The sequence below is a fragment of the Pseudorca crassidens genome, chromosome 2 (assembly GCF_039906515.1).
Source record: "Pseudorca crassidens isolate mPseCra1 chromosome 2, mPseCra1.hap1, whole genome shotgun sequence".
Lineage (NCBI taxonomy): Eukaryota > Metazoa > Chordata > Mammalia > Artiodactyla > Delphinidae > Pseudorca > Pseudorca crassidens.
Genome location: NC_090297.1, coordinates 44,194,415 through 44,207,469, shown reverse-complemented (window position 1 = coordinate 44,207,469; position 13,055 = coordinate 44,194,415). Strand labels below are relative to the sequence as shown.

At 58.8% G+C, this 13,055-nt stretch overlaps 1 protein-coding gene across 4 annotated transcripts in view; it reads left to right on the top strand.

Moving 5' to 3' along the window:
• The window catches only part of SLC1A7 (solute carrier family 1 member 7), a 47,154-nt gene extending 35,730 nt beyond the window's left edge, over positions 1 to 11,424 (top strand). For 3 of the 4 annotated variants that reach the window (XM_067726174.1, XM_067726173.1, XM_067726175.1), the window contains exons 3-9: positions 1,229 to 1,451; positions 5,037 to 5,136; positions 5,845 to 6,078; positions 8,028 to 8,222; positions 8,877 to 9,131; positions 9,555 to 9,657; positions 10,244 to 11,424. In XM_067726174.1, coding sequence (XP_067582275.1) covers positions 1,229 to 1,451; positions 5,037 to 5,136; positions 5,845 to 6,078; positions 8,028 to 8,222; positions 8,877 to 9,131; positions 9,555 to 9,657; positions 10,244 to 10,462 — 1,329 coding nt within the window. In that variant the 3' untranslated portion in view covers positions 10,463 to 11,424. The remainder of the gene's footprint in view (positions 1 to 1,228; positions 1,452 to 5,036; positions 5,137 to 5,844; positions 6,079 to 8,027; positions 8,223 to 8,876; positions 9,132 to 9,554; positions 9,658 to 10,243) is intronic. The other variant, XM_067726172.1, reaches the window with a different exon arrangement.
• Positions 11,425 to 13,055: the final 1,631 nt, after the last annotated feature.

Genomic DNA, 13,055 nt, shown 5'->3' with positions numbered 1-13,055 from the left:
AAATGTCAGCCGGTCGGTTGACTCAGTCCAACAAGCATTTCCTATCTTCTTCCCTGTGCTGGGGCCCTGTATTGGGCCTGGAGACACAGAGGAGGTGGCTGAGGGTTGTGGAAGAGGCTCCGAAATAAGGAGCTGTGAAAGCCTGAGCTAATCACTGTATCTTTCCTAACCTCCTGGGTCTTTATCTGTGAGATGAGCCAGGTAGTGAAGGTCCCTGAATGCTAGGCTAGGGAGTTTAGATATTATTCCAGCAGTGACGGGGAATTATTGAAGATGTGAGACAGAAAGAGAGAATATTGCTCTACTTCACTTCCCTGCCTGGAATGCCCTTTATCTTTTGGCAAACTCCTACCCATCCTTCAAGGCCCAGCACCCAGCACAGAGTGTTCAACGTTGGGATGTTGATTACGATGGTGATGGTGGTGGTGGTGATAATAGCAGTAATAGTTACAGAAGGCTTACCATGTGCCACGCCCTGCTGTCAACACTTCACATATATTGTCTCATTTAACCTAACGAGGTAGATTAACTATTAAGACCCCATTTTACAGATGAGGGAACGGAAGCACAGATCCTGAGTGGTTCCCTTTTTCCCCCACTAGAAGACTTGCTTTATTGATACTGTGGTGTTGGGAGGATAGGAGCCCTTATGTGGACTCCTAGTACCTGAGGAATGACAGGAAAAGACTCAGGAATGTCCTGAGGGCTGAGGAGGAAAGGTAGGTGACTCAGCCACTCAACTCTTCCCAGCTGGGGCCTCATCTCATCAAGAAAGCTCGGGACAAGCTGAGCTTTTCAAATAGAAAATCCAAGTTTCCATCAGTGGAAGGCAGGGCTGGCTGGCTGTTATGGATGGATAATGGATAGCTGAAAGGGGATAAACAGGTGAAAGGAGGACTATCCAAGTAGATTATCCAGGTAGGAGATGGATGGATGATTAGAGAGGGTCCCAGGTGGGTGTAATGAGGCATAGAAAGAAGAGAGAAGGCGGGATGGAGGGAGGTGTGGCTGGGTAGTGTATGGATGGATAAAGGAACCTCAGTTTTATTTTTGGTAAAATATTGATAATAATTGAGAATAATCCCTGTCCTGCCTGTGTCACAGGGTTATTGTCAATAAATAGTTCATGAGTGGATACAAATGTGCTTCCAAGATGTTATTATCATTGCTGTTGTTGATATTAATAACAACACTTGGACTCATTCCGGGTTGGGATGTCGCCCAACAGTACCGCACCAAGACCACCCCCGTTGTGAAGTCCCCCAAGGTGGCACCGGAGGAGGCCCCTCCTCGGCGGATCCTCATCTATGGGGTCCAGGAGGAGAATGGCTCTCGTGTGCAGAACTTCGCCCTGGACCTGACCCCACCGCCCGAGGTCATTTACAAGTCGGAGCCTGGCACCAGCGACGGCATGAACGTGCTGGGCATCGTCATCTTCTCTGCCACCATGGGTATGTGCTGCCCACCCGCCCCAGCGTGCCGTGGAGCCTGCTCTCCTTGCATTTACCCCTCCCTGCATCCCTGCGGCCAGTAACCTGAATAGCCTGGAGTCTCCCCATCTTCCAGGTGGTTCCTTCCTTTCCTTTCCAAGGGAGTGGCTCATGTCCCCATTCCATTGGGGGGGGGGGCAGGAGGTATCCCCAGCCGGAGCTGGTGTTCCTCACTCGGAATTCCCCATCCCTGGGTGCTGTTTACCTCCAGGGGTGTCGGCCCTCCCTATGAGAAGAGCATGCCTCTAGCCCCGTCCCAGCGGCTGTTTATTTAAAGCCCTCATTCCTCCCCTCCGCCCTCAACCACGGGGCCTTCTCTCTGCAGACCTGTCTGTGCCATTTCTTGGGGCCGCCTGACCACACCCTTCCCTTTGTTACTCTTCTCTGGGTCCCCAAGGCCCACCACAGGCTACTTACCAGAAAGCTGGTAATGCTTAACTTGCACAGGCCCCTTTTGGGGCCTGTACCTTTTTTCCTTTTTTTAATTTTGTATTCTTTTTCTTGAAGAGGTCCACAAACTGTGTAAGCTTCAGATCCCACAAAACCTCTGGCTACGCCCCTGCCTGTGCACCCATGGCCACCCCCACCAACGTACGCATACAACCTTCTCCCTCCTTTGGAGCCTAGGAAGTCCTAACCCCTCCACAGCAATCTAGCTTGTCCTCGTCCTTTTAGGCCAGCCCAGGGGTCATCACGAGTCTCACTATAAAATCACATCAGCCCCCCGTCGCCCCAGCCCCAGACCTGGGAGGGCCTCTCTGGCTTCCGACTCCTCTGCAGGGCTTTCTTCTCAGTGGAAGGCCTCCCCATCCTCCTGGATTCTCAGCCAAGGAAACTGGGGGTCACTTGCTAGCCCGCCTTCTGCCTCAGCCCACACCCACATCCAGTCAGGCCTGCCCCTGAAATCTCTCTGCAGTCTGTGCACTTACCTTCGGCGCACTGCCCCAGCCAAGGCCGTCGTCATCTCTTACCTGGTTTCTGCAAATGCCGCCTCAAGAATTCCGTATCCCGGTGTGTCCTCCTCACGGGGTCACTGAGTCTCCACGTGAAGCCTCCACAGGCTCCACTGTACTCCAAGAGGGGTCCAAACACCGCGCGCGGCCCGCACAGCCTGCAAGCTCCGGCCAGGCTGCCCCCTCTCGTCCTGCTCACTTCCCCCCGCCGCGCTGCCTGCCAGTTCCTGGAAGGCGCCTCCCGGGCCCTTCCCACCTCCCTCAGCCTGGCCGTTCCTGCCCCTCCCTCTCCCCTGCACCTTTCTCATCCTTGAGGGGCCTCTGCATAAGCATCCCGTCCTGGGGAAAGTCTACCTGGCCCCCCAGTCAGGTGCGCTGTGTTACTCACATGTTTGACCCAGTGCAGTTATGTAATTGTGTGACTGTTTCACGGCTGCACGGCAGCTGTGTACGCTCCATGTATGCGGAGACAGGGCTTGTTCTCCATTTAGCCCCATAGCCTCCACGGGACTGGCTGGAACAGGTGCTCAGTAAAATCTTCCAGAGAGGGCTTCCCCGGTGGCGCAGTGGTTGAGAGTCCGCCTGCCGATGCAGCGGACACGGGTTCGTGCCGCAGTCTGGGAAGATCCCACATGCCGCGGAGCGGCTGGGCCCGTGAGCCATGGCCGCTGAACCTGCGCGTCCGGAGCCTGTTGCTCCGCAACGGAAGAGGCCACAACAGTGAGAGGCCCGCATACCGCAAAAAAAAAAAAAAAAATCTTCCAGAGAGACGGGTAGATGGATGGATGGATGGATGAATGATAAGGGGTAATGGAGCACTTATCGTCGTGGTCAAAAGGCCAGGCGGGCACACAGAGGAGCCAGGACCTCAGAGACCCAAGTGTGTGAGGAGACAGTGTTTGGAAGCATCCTCAGTCCATCTGATAATCTGTCCCCAATCCTGGACTTTCCTCCTCCTCCCAGCCATCGCCTCTCTCTTAGGGGTGGGAACACACTAAAAGGACATCTATTGGCAGAGCTAAAGAAACCTTTGAGACCCTTCAACTCACCGTTTGCTGAGCACATGCAACTGTCCACGTGTCAGTGTGTATTTGTTGTGTGTGCCCAGCTATAGCTGCACCCACATCTGTGTGCCCACATCTGAGCGTGAGCGAGCACATTTGCACGGCTGCTCCCCTCACCGCAACCCCCTTCCCCATTTCCTCCCTGGTGCTGGGATGTGGCTGCTGCTAAGGTGTCATTGGCCCTGCCTGTCGGAGGAAGCCCACTGCCACCCCCTGCGTCCCATGCACACTAGCACCTAGCCAGCCGGAGCCCATGGATGCCCCAGAGAGCCTGATGAGGAACAGGAAGAGCCGAGAAGGGACAGAGCCAGCAGAAAACCTGGCTCTGAGCTCAGTCAGGCTTCCGTGGGCCAGATGCCCAGGGCTGGGCCCAGTGTCATCCGCATGTCTGGCCTCTCCTACCCACCCCGGCAGGGCGCCACCGCTCCGCATAACCCGTGGTAGCTGCTCCCCAGACAGCGTGGGTTCGGCTTCATGGGCAGGGAAAGAGCTCTTCTCTGGAGTCCCACAGACCAGGGTTCAAATCCTGCCCCTCCCCAGCTGAGTCAGTGGATGTGCCTCTCGGACACAGTGACGGTAAGCTCCATGAGGGCAGTCACAGGGTGTGATTTGCTCTCCAGTTTTGTGTCCCCAGAGGGAGAGCAGTCACTTGTCACTGTTCCAGGAGTGGCCTCACCGTGCTCACCTGCACGAGCTCACCCCACAGAATAGCACACTTGTGAAAGCTTCCTGAGTGAAGGAGAGCCCAGAACCCCAAGGGGAGGGGAACAGGGGCTCCGGAAAAGGCTTTATCATTCATTCATTTGTTCATTCATACGTTCATTCATCCATCCAATGATGAGTTGCCTTCATAGGGTTCACCTTCTACTGGAGAAGACAGAAAAAAACACCAGACGACTGTTGTAATAAGTGATATGAAGGGATCAGAAAGAAGTGAAATAGAGGGGAGTAGGTGGGGAGTCTGCCAGGGCAGTGGGAGCGGGTCTCCAGCCAGGCCAGAGCTTCAGGCATCGGGTACCATGCAGGCAAAGGCCCCACCACAGTCAAGAGCTTGATGTAGTCTAGAAACGTGAAGAAGGCCGCGACGCAGGAGCACAGCGAGGAAGGGAAAGCAGGGCCTGACGGAGGCGGGAGTTGTGAACGGGGTCGGATCAAGTGGGGCCTGAAGCGGGGGGTGTGGGAGTGCTGGTTGTGCCGTGTGTGCAGGGAAGCCGGTCGGGGGTGCTGGCAGGGAGCATTTCTGTCTTTAGAACATGGTACTTGCTGCTGAGTAGAGCGGGGTGACGGAGGAGGAAGAGATGAGAGCCCTGTGGGGAGGCCACAGCCTGCTCCAGCGGGGAGGAGAGGGGCGGTGCGAGGGAAGCGCTGGGGCGTCAGAGGCAGCTGGGCAGTCGGCTAAGCGCCGAGATCTGCGCGTGCCTGTGGTCTGTCCCTGCCTGGCCACCAGCCCGTGTTGGCACACGTAGGCATCATGCACATCTGCCGCCGTCTGCGGCGTCTGTGATATGCTGTGTCCCTGCCCCCCGCAGGCATCATGCTGGGCCGTATGGGTGACAGCGGGGCCCCCCTGGTCAGCTTCTGCCAGTGCCTCAATGAGTCCGTCATGAAGATCGTGGCAGTGGCTGTGTGGTAAGCCTCGTCGTAGGGGTGCGGGGGGCTTCTCTTCTACCCACTCCACCCCCTTCCAGCTCTGCCCTGGGCAGCTGGAGGGACACTGTGGTCCCGTAGGAGGGAGCAGAAGGCTGCCCGGGAGGCTGCGTTCCCCTGGATCCCCCCAGCCCTGACTAGGCCGGGTTCCAGCCCTGGGCCTGCCGCTTCTGGCTCCATCAGGCCCACTGGCGGCAAGCTAAGAGCTAATAAACCTGGCCCTGTGCTCTTGGCCTCAGTTTCCCCATCACCTGGGGACTCATCAGCTCAGTCTTTGGAGAAAGGAAACACTGGAAGTGACAACCAGCTGCCCCTTCTTGGTTCAGAGTTCAGACCTTGGGAATCTTCTAATTTAACCTTGCACAGTCAGATGGGGAAAGGCAGAGGCCTGCCAAGGTCACCCCCAGAGGCTGTGGCATTGCTGGGCTGAAACGTGGGCTTGCAGAGGGCAGGGGAGCTCCTCAAAGGCCTGGACGGAGGAAGGCAGAGCGGCAGGAGGCTGTGCATCGCTGGGCTGGTTGAGGTGGCATTCGTTTCACCACGTGCCAGGCACCTGGGCACACAGTCTCATTCTGTCCTCACAGGGGCCCCGGGAGGCTTAGAAGGGTGAGGCTAGGCAGTGATGCAGTGCCAGGGCCTCCCAGGACCTTTGTGTGCCCGGCACTGAGCCGGCTGCCCCGCCCACCCCAGGTACTTCCCCTTTGGCATCGTGTTCCTCATCGCTGGCAAGATCCTGGAGATGGACAACCCCACGACCGTGGGAAAGAAGCTGGGCTTCTACGCTGTCACCGTGGTGTGCGGGCTGGTGGTGCACGGCCTCTTCATCCTGCCCCTGCTTTACTTCTTCATCACCAAAAAGAACCCCATCGTCTTCATCCGCGGCATTCTCCAGGCCCTGCTCATCGCGCTGGCCACCTCCTCCAGGTAGCCCTGGGCAGCGGGCAGGATGGGGGAGGAGACCATGGCTGAATGCTGTCCTTCTGTCCAGCCATCATTTGTCCATAGCCATAGAACCACGGAAAGTGTCAGCATGACCTGCTTCACAAACTTGGGAGACGCTCCGGTAACAAGACGTATTCTTAAAATGTAACGCTTGAGGCACTACCTGCCCAAACGGCAGAAAACCCTCCCCCACCTGCCCACATACCCCGGGTTCACTCAGTCCACACGGGGCTCGGCTTCCACGCAACGGCGGCAGGGGGAGCTGGAGAGTGCTGAGTCTGCAGTCGCTATCGCTCTTGCCTTGCGCTGCCACGTGGTGCTTCTGTGGAAGTCAGGCCCTGTGCTGTTTAGGGACCTTGCCTGTCTACCGTCACTGGGACAGCCTGGCAAGTTGCCCCGTCACAACCTTGGCGGTGTCTCCAGACAGTGGGAACTTGCCTCGTGGTTCCATCACCCACTAGCTGTGTGGCTGTGGGCCAGTCACCTGACCTCCCTGGTGACCTCCCCGTCAGTTTCCTCGGATACAGACTGAGAATCATTGTAGCCTCTGCCACATAGGGTTACTGGGGGATTAATGGAGATAACCCACTAAGGCCGGCCTGGGCTTCATGAAGCAGCACCTGCCCTCAAAGATCCCAGACCAAAGCGAGTGCAGGAGACCCAGGGAGGTAGTGTCATGCAAACTTGGCTATTGAGCAAGGGGTGGGGTAGGGGAAAGGAGGTGGTCACATACTGGGCATCTAACCCTGTGAAGAAAGGGTGGTTCTCCCCACAGCAAATGTCCAAGCTCCGCATGGAAGAAGTCACCCGAACTTGAGCCCATGTCTCTGGCACCAAAGGCCTGGCTCTTCCCTGCATCCCTTACTGCCTTCTCTTCCCTGGGCCTCAGCTTCCCAATCTGTAAAATGGGAATGAGGGCCACCACAGACCTCCTTCCCTGGCAGCCACATGGCCCGCCCTTGGCAGCAGAAGCACCTCATACAGGACTCAGGAGGAGCAGAAGCCCAGTGAGGAGAAGCCCTAGAAGCCTTGTCCAGGAACCCTCACCCAGGGCCGAGGGAGGAGGTGAGAGGGAAAGACGAAGCCCCAAGCAGCTGCTGGCCCCCGTGACAGAGCCGGCAGCCCTTGCCATTTCCTGTTGGCAGGAACAACGGCCTCGGGCCCAGCATGCCTGGGGCCCATGAGGGGCTCTGGCAGGTGCCAGTGGGCTTCCCAGGCAATGGCCTGTGGTAGAGGAAGGGCTCTGGGGCCACGCTAACCCGAGTTTCAGTCCCAACACCGCCACTGGGAGCTCAGTAACAACACAGCTGCAACGTGAGCAGTGGCTACCACTGGTTGAGCGCCTACAGTATGCAGACGCTGTCCTGAGGGCCCACTCGTTAATCCTAATAGCTCCGTAATGTATGGACTGCTTGGGACAAGGAAACTACGGCACACGCAGGTTAAGGAGGTGCCCGGGCCACTGGGCTAGTGGGAGGCCGGAATCTGAAGCCAGCGGTCCCGCCAGAGCCCTGCTTTTGACTGACCTCTTCATCCGCACTTGGCACAGTCGTGCGACACAGGGTCAGCCCCTCCTCCCCTCTGGGCTTCAGTTTTTTCACCTGTAAAAGGGACTTAAAACCCCTCCCTCCCAGGAAGCCATGAGGATGTATAAAGCACAGTGCCCGGCGCATAGTAGGAGCTCGGCTGGTGGTAACTCCCTTCCTGACCCGTGTGTATGGGGGTCTCTGAGGCCCTGGGCCTGGGCAAGTCTGGCCATGTGACCATTTTCAAAGCCCCTTCAGCCTGTTCTCCACCTACCCCAGATGGGCCAACTGCCTGGTGGGGGAGGGGGGGCAGGGAGAGCTTCTGTCACTTGTCAGCGGACAACCTGGGGGCCCTGCCCATCCTGGAGGAGAGTGATGAGCAGACGCTGGCCCCTCTGCCCACAGCTCAGCCACACTGCCAATCACCTTCAAGTGCCTGCTGGAGAACAACCACATCGACCGGCGCATTGCCCGTTTCGTGCTGCCTGTGGGTGCCACCATAAACATGGACGGCACCGCACTCTACGAGGCTGTGGCCGCCATCTTCATTGCCCAGGTCAACAACTATGATCTGGACTTCGGCCAGATCATCACCATCAGGTGCACCCCCGACACCCTGCACCCAGTGTGGATTGGGGCGGGGGGTACTCTGGAACAGCCTTCAGGAGTCTTGAGCTCCCAGATCTCATGGAGTCTCTGAGGCCCAGAGAGGGCAAGGGGCTTATTCCAGGCCACACAGCAAGCCAGTGCTGGGGCTGAAACGTGACCTGGCCTCGTGACTCGGGGCACCAGGCTCCTTCCCCAGCGCTGCCCTGCAGAGGGGAGCTCTGAGCAGGCTAGGAAGCTTGGGGCCAGAGGAGGGCCTGCAGTCTGGACATGCAGAGCAGGGGAGGGTGATGCAGGCAGGCACAGGGTAAGCAGAGGCCAGGGGCAGGATTGAGGGATGGTGGAAGAGTTGCTGGTGTGGCTAGAGCTGAGGGAAGGGTGCTAGGGTGAGGGGCAGAGGCCAAGGGGAAAGCCTCACATGCCACCCCGAGGGCACAAGTCTGACCCTGGGGACCCAGTCCTAGAGGGAGGCTGGGCAGAGCTGTGCCAGTGGACAATCAGAATCTGTGGGCAGCTTGCTGGAAACCTACAGAGACAGTGGCTCCAGACATAGGGTTTTCCACAAACTTCTCAGGAGGTTCTGCTGAGGCCAGGGATGGGGGCCTCTGGGACCACAGGACCTTAAGCAGAGACATGCCTCCCACCCAGGGAACTCCCTGATGTGGCATTCCTAACAATTCCTGCTCCACGTGCTGTTCCCAGAGGCCCGGGGATTTTGGCCTCCTCCTTGGGTCCAGGGCCCAGCAATGCTCCCTGCCCCTCCTGCAGCATCACAGCCACCGCAGCCAGCATCGGGGCAGCTGGCATCCCCCAGGCCGGGCTCGTCACCATGGTCATCGTGCTCACCTCCGTGGGACTTCCCACTGATGACATCACCCTCATCATCGCTGTCGACTGGGCTCTGTGAGTGGGGTTCGCCCCACCCACCCCTATGCCTTGGGTGGTAGGCACTCGGGGTGGGCTGGGGAACTGCCGTGGTTTGGCACAGTGGGTACTCGCTGACACCGGCCCAGCTGCATTATTTGCGGGGCCCAGTTTTCAAAAATGAAAATGTGGGATCCCTTGTTCGAAAATTATAAAGAATTTCAAGAGGGTGGGAGCAGAGCATTAGCCCGAGTCCGGGCCCTTCTGCACACTGACCCTGAGCCACTGCACAGTCACATGCCTACAAAGCCGGCCCTGCATCACCCACTTCAGCATCACCGGGGGGGGCTGGGAGGACCAGGAAGGCGCCCATCCTGTGGGTGCTGCTGGGGTGAGCACTGTCCTCCCCCAGCTCCCCTCACAGCAGAGGGCCTGCCGCTCACGCCCATCTTGGCCCGCCAGCGACCGTTTCCGCACCATGATTAACGTGCTGGGTGATGCACTGGCCGCCGGGATCATGGCTCATGTCTGCCGGAAGGACTTCACTCAGGACACGGGCACTGAGGTGAGAATGGTGCCTCCCTCCCAGCCGGGCTGCCCAAAGACCGGGGGTGGAGCCAGGTGGGGTGGGCAAGGCAGCACATCGGCCACCCAGCTGGGCAGCCCTCACCTGATTCCTCCATGCCTTGTTCTCATCGTGGGCACCCGGGTGACAGATTCCTCTAACAGCAAATTGCTGAGCACCCACTGTGGCCAGCACTGATCCAGACACAGGAGCAGCAGTGGTGAACACAGTCAGTGCCCTCAGGGGGCAGTGCCCACAGCAATGCCAGCGTTCACACGTCTGCTGGGGCTCCTTCAGTAACCACGTGTAGCAGGCTGCCCCACTCCATGGGGAGGACGCTGAGGCCAGGCAGGGGAGCCGCCCATTCCCGCACTGGACCCCGTGGGCCAGGTGCCCTCCTCTACTAAGACAGTCCCAGGAGAAGGCAGGAACTGGAGCCCAGAGAGTCCCTGTGACCTATCAAGATCCCCCAGCACGTCTGTAGGAAACCCAGTCGGGTTGTTCCCAGCCCTTTGCTCCTTCAGTCCTCCCTACTGCCTAACCCCAGTCTTGCCTGCTGCTGCCAAGACCTGTTTCCCCTCACCAGAAACTGCCGCCCTGCGAGACCAGCCCAGTGAGCCTCCAGGAGATCGTGGCGACCCAGCAGAACGGCTGTGTGAAGAGCGTGGCTGAGGCCTCAGAGCTGACCCTGGGCCCCACCTGTCCCCACCACGTCCCCATCCAGGTAGAGCAGGATGAGGAGCCGGCTGCCGCCAGCCTGGACCACTGCACCATTGAGATCAGTGAGCTTGAGACCAACGTCTGAGCCTGCGGAGCTGTAGGGGCTGGGGGAGGCCTCCGTGATCAGGGTCCAAGGGCAGAATCTCAACTCACGACCTTCCTGAGCACAGGACCAGGCTCACACTACCTTCCCCCCACCTTGAGAGTCCGGAATGAGATCCACTGGACGGAAAGTGGAGTTTCAGAAAGGGGAAAGACTGCATGTGGGAGCCCCGGCTGGAGAGTTACAGGCAGGCGCAGCCCAAGCCCCGCCTGTAACGTTTCCATCGTGTTGGCCTGTGAGGGCGGCAGGCAGGGGTACGGTCCCCACTTTCTGGAACACAGAGTTGAGGCTCTGAGGGCTGAAAACAGTTGCCCCAGGTCTCAGAGCAAATAATGTCAGGGCCAGGACTCTAGTTCAAGGCTTTCAAGCCTCGGCCCCTCCCTCCCGGAGGATAGGGTTGCCTGCAAGGCCAGATGCCAAGAGAGAGGCTCCACCCCTTCCCAGGAGCCCCAAAGCCACCACTGCTTTCAATTTATGAAGACATAGCAATGTCCTGGTTCTGCCCCAGCTGTGTCCCAGCCCAGGCCAGCCCCCACCCTGCCCCGTAACACGTGGTCTCAAACAAACTGCTCTCCCCAAGGATGGGCCCAGCCTAAGGCCAAGACCGCTGCCTTCCGTGTGCCACGTGACCTGTGTGTATGGGGGCCCATCCTGTCTCCTGTCCTACCAGTCATCTCTCACAAAGCTCACCCAATGTGGAGACGAGGATGTCTTCATCAGAGCCACAGGGCCCTTAGAAACACCAGGGCTAGCCTCCCACTGAACAGGTGGGCTGGCCGGGACTGGGGAGGCAGACTCACCTGGGATGCTTTAGTCAAGCTACCCATGTGGCCCTGGGGTCAGCACTCCCCCAAAGCCCGTGTGATGAAGTGGAGTTAGGTTTTCTATTCCCTTCGGTGTTTGCAAATTCAGTGATGACTAAATAAAGGTATTTTCTTTTTCAACCTTGTGGGCCTAGCGACCATACTCTGGCCAGCATTTCTTTATTGGGTTAATACAGGCAGTCAAAGAGCAGACTGGCCTGTCTGGGCAGCCAGAGGACAGACAGGGCTGTCCAGGAAGCTAGAATGTCAACAGCCTTGTCCGTGTAGCTGAAGTGTAGACAGCTCTGCCTGGGCCGCCAGCGTGTGGACAGGCCTGCCTGGGCCGCCAGCGTGCAAATGAGCCCATCCTGGTGGCTGGAGTGGGGACAGGCCTGCCTGAGCCGTCACATGCAGGAGGTAGAGTGCAAACCAGGCTGCCCAGGGGCCTGTCTGGACAGCCACAGTGTGGACAGACCACTCTGCCCGCAGCCTGGGCTCTGCTCTGCAGGCAGGGCCCTGAGGTCGGCCCTCACAAAAGAAACCCATTTCCTCAGCCAGCCTGGCTCCTTTCAGTGAACGCTTTGCTTTAAGAAGGGGATGTGCCCAAGAAGTTTCCGGACTCTCCCTCCGTCGTTCTCCTCAGCCCCACGGTGCCTCCAGGAGGCTCGCAGGGGACACAGAAGAGCCCTGGCCACACGGCCTGCTCTGGATGTACTCTGGGGAGAAGATGCAGCCCCAGGGTCTTGCACTGTGGAGCCCCGGAGACACTGAAGCTGGGGGAGGGGAGGGCCCTTCCAGGGTCACTCCGAGAATCAGGAGGGTACCTGCCTCCCAGCCCCCACTCCTGAACTACTTCCATCCTCCTCCCAGGGCCATAGTCTGAGGAGCCCAGGAAGGGCCCCCGGCTCCCCCTCCCACTGCAGGGCTGAGGGCTGTAGTATCCACCATGGGAGCGTCTTTCCTTCCTTAAGGCCCAATCACCTAGGAGAGGTCAGACGTCAAGCTATCCTAACTCCCCACATGGTGTGGCCTGGCTTATTGGCCCCCTCCCTGTGTCACATCTCTAAGGCCCTTCGAGCAATGGTATCCGCTCCACACGAGGCAGGAACCTGCTCTTTACTGGGCTTGACAGGAGCATGCTTACACACCTGCAGTCGTGAGGGGCCACTACTTGCTGGGCATCTCATCCACTGTGGGGCAGCTCTGCCCGTCAGGGGTTCTTCTTTGCTCTAAGCCGGGTACGGCCTTCTGATCCAGCTCTGGCCCTGCTGGCGGTGGTGGTGCACTGGGCATGTCTGCAACCTCTTCCCTGGGCAGGTCTGCAGAGACCAGAGCCCCAGCCCCCAGACCTGCCTCCAGCCCCCAGACCTGCCTCCAGCCCCTTTCCCACTCCAGCATCCTCTATGGGACAGAGCCATCAGGAATGCCCACTCAGTGCACAGGAGCCCTGCACAGCCTGAAGCCCGCAAGCCCTTTGCTTGGATGCTCAGACCCTGGGAGTGCAGAGTGAGCTCACGGCCGAGTGTGGTGGTCCCAACCTGCTGACCTCCACCCCGCTGAGGGGCTGCACCTGCCTCCAGGCCGCCTTACCTGCCACTAAGCCCCGCGTCCCTGGACCTCTGCCTGTGTGATTGCTTTGTGGGCCCCGAGAACTGAACTCTGCACTGACTCCTGCTGGTCCAGAGGTGCTGAGGTGCTTGGATCCTGCCCACCCGGCCAGGCATGAGCCCAGCACCTGGCAGGAAGCACACAGAGACACGGCCACAGGCTGC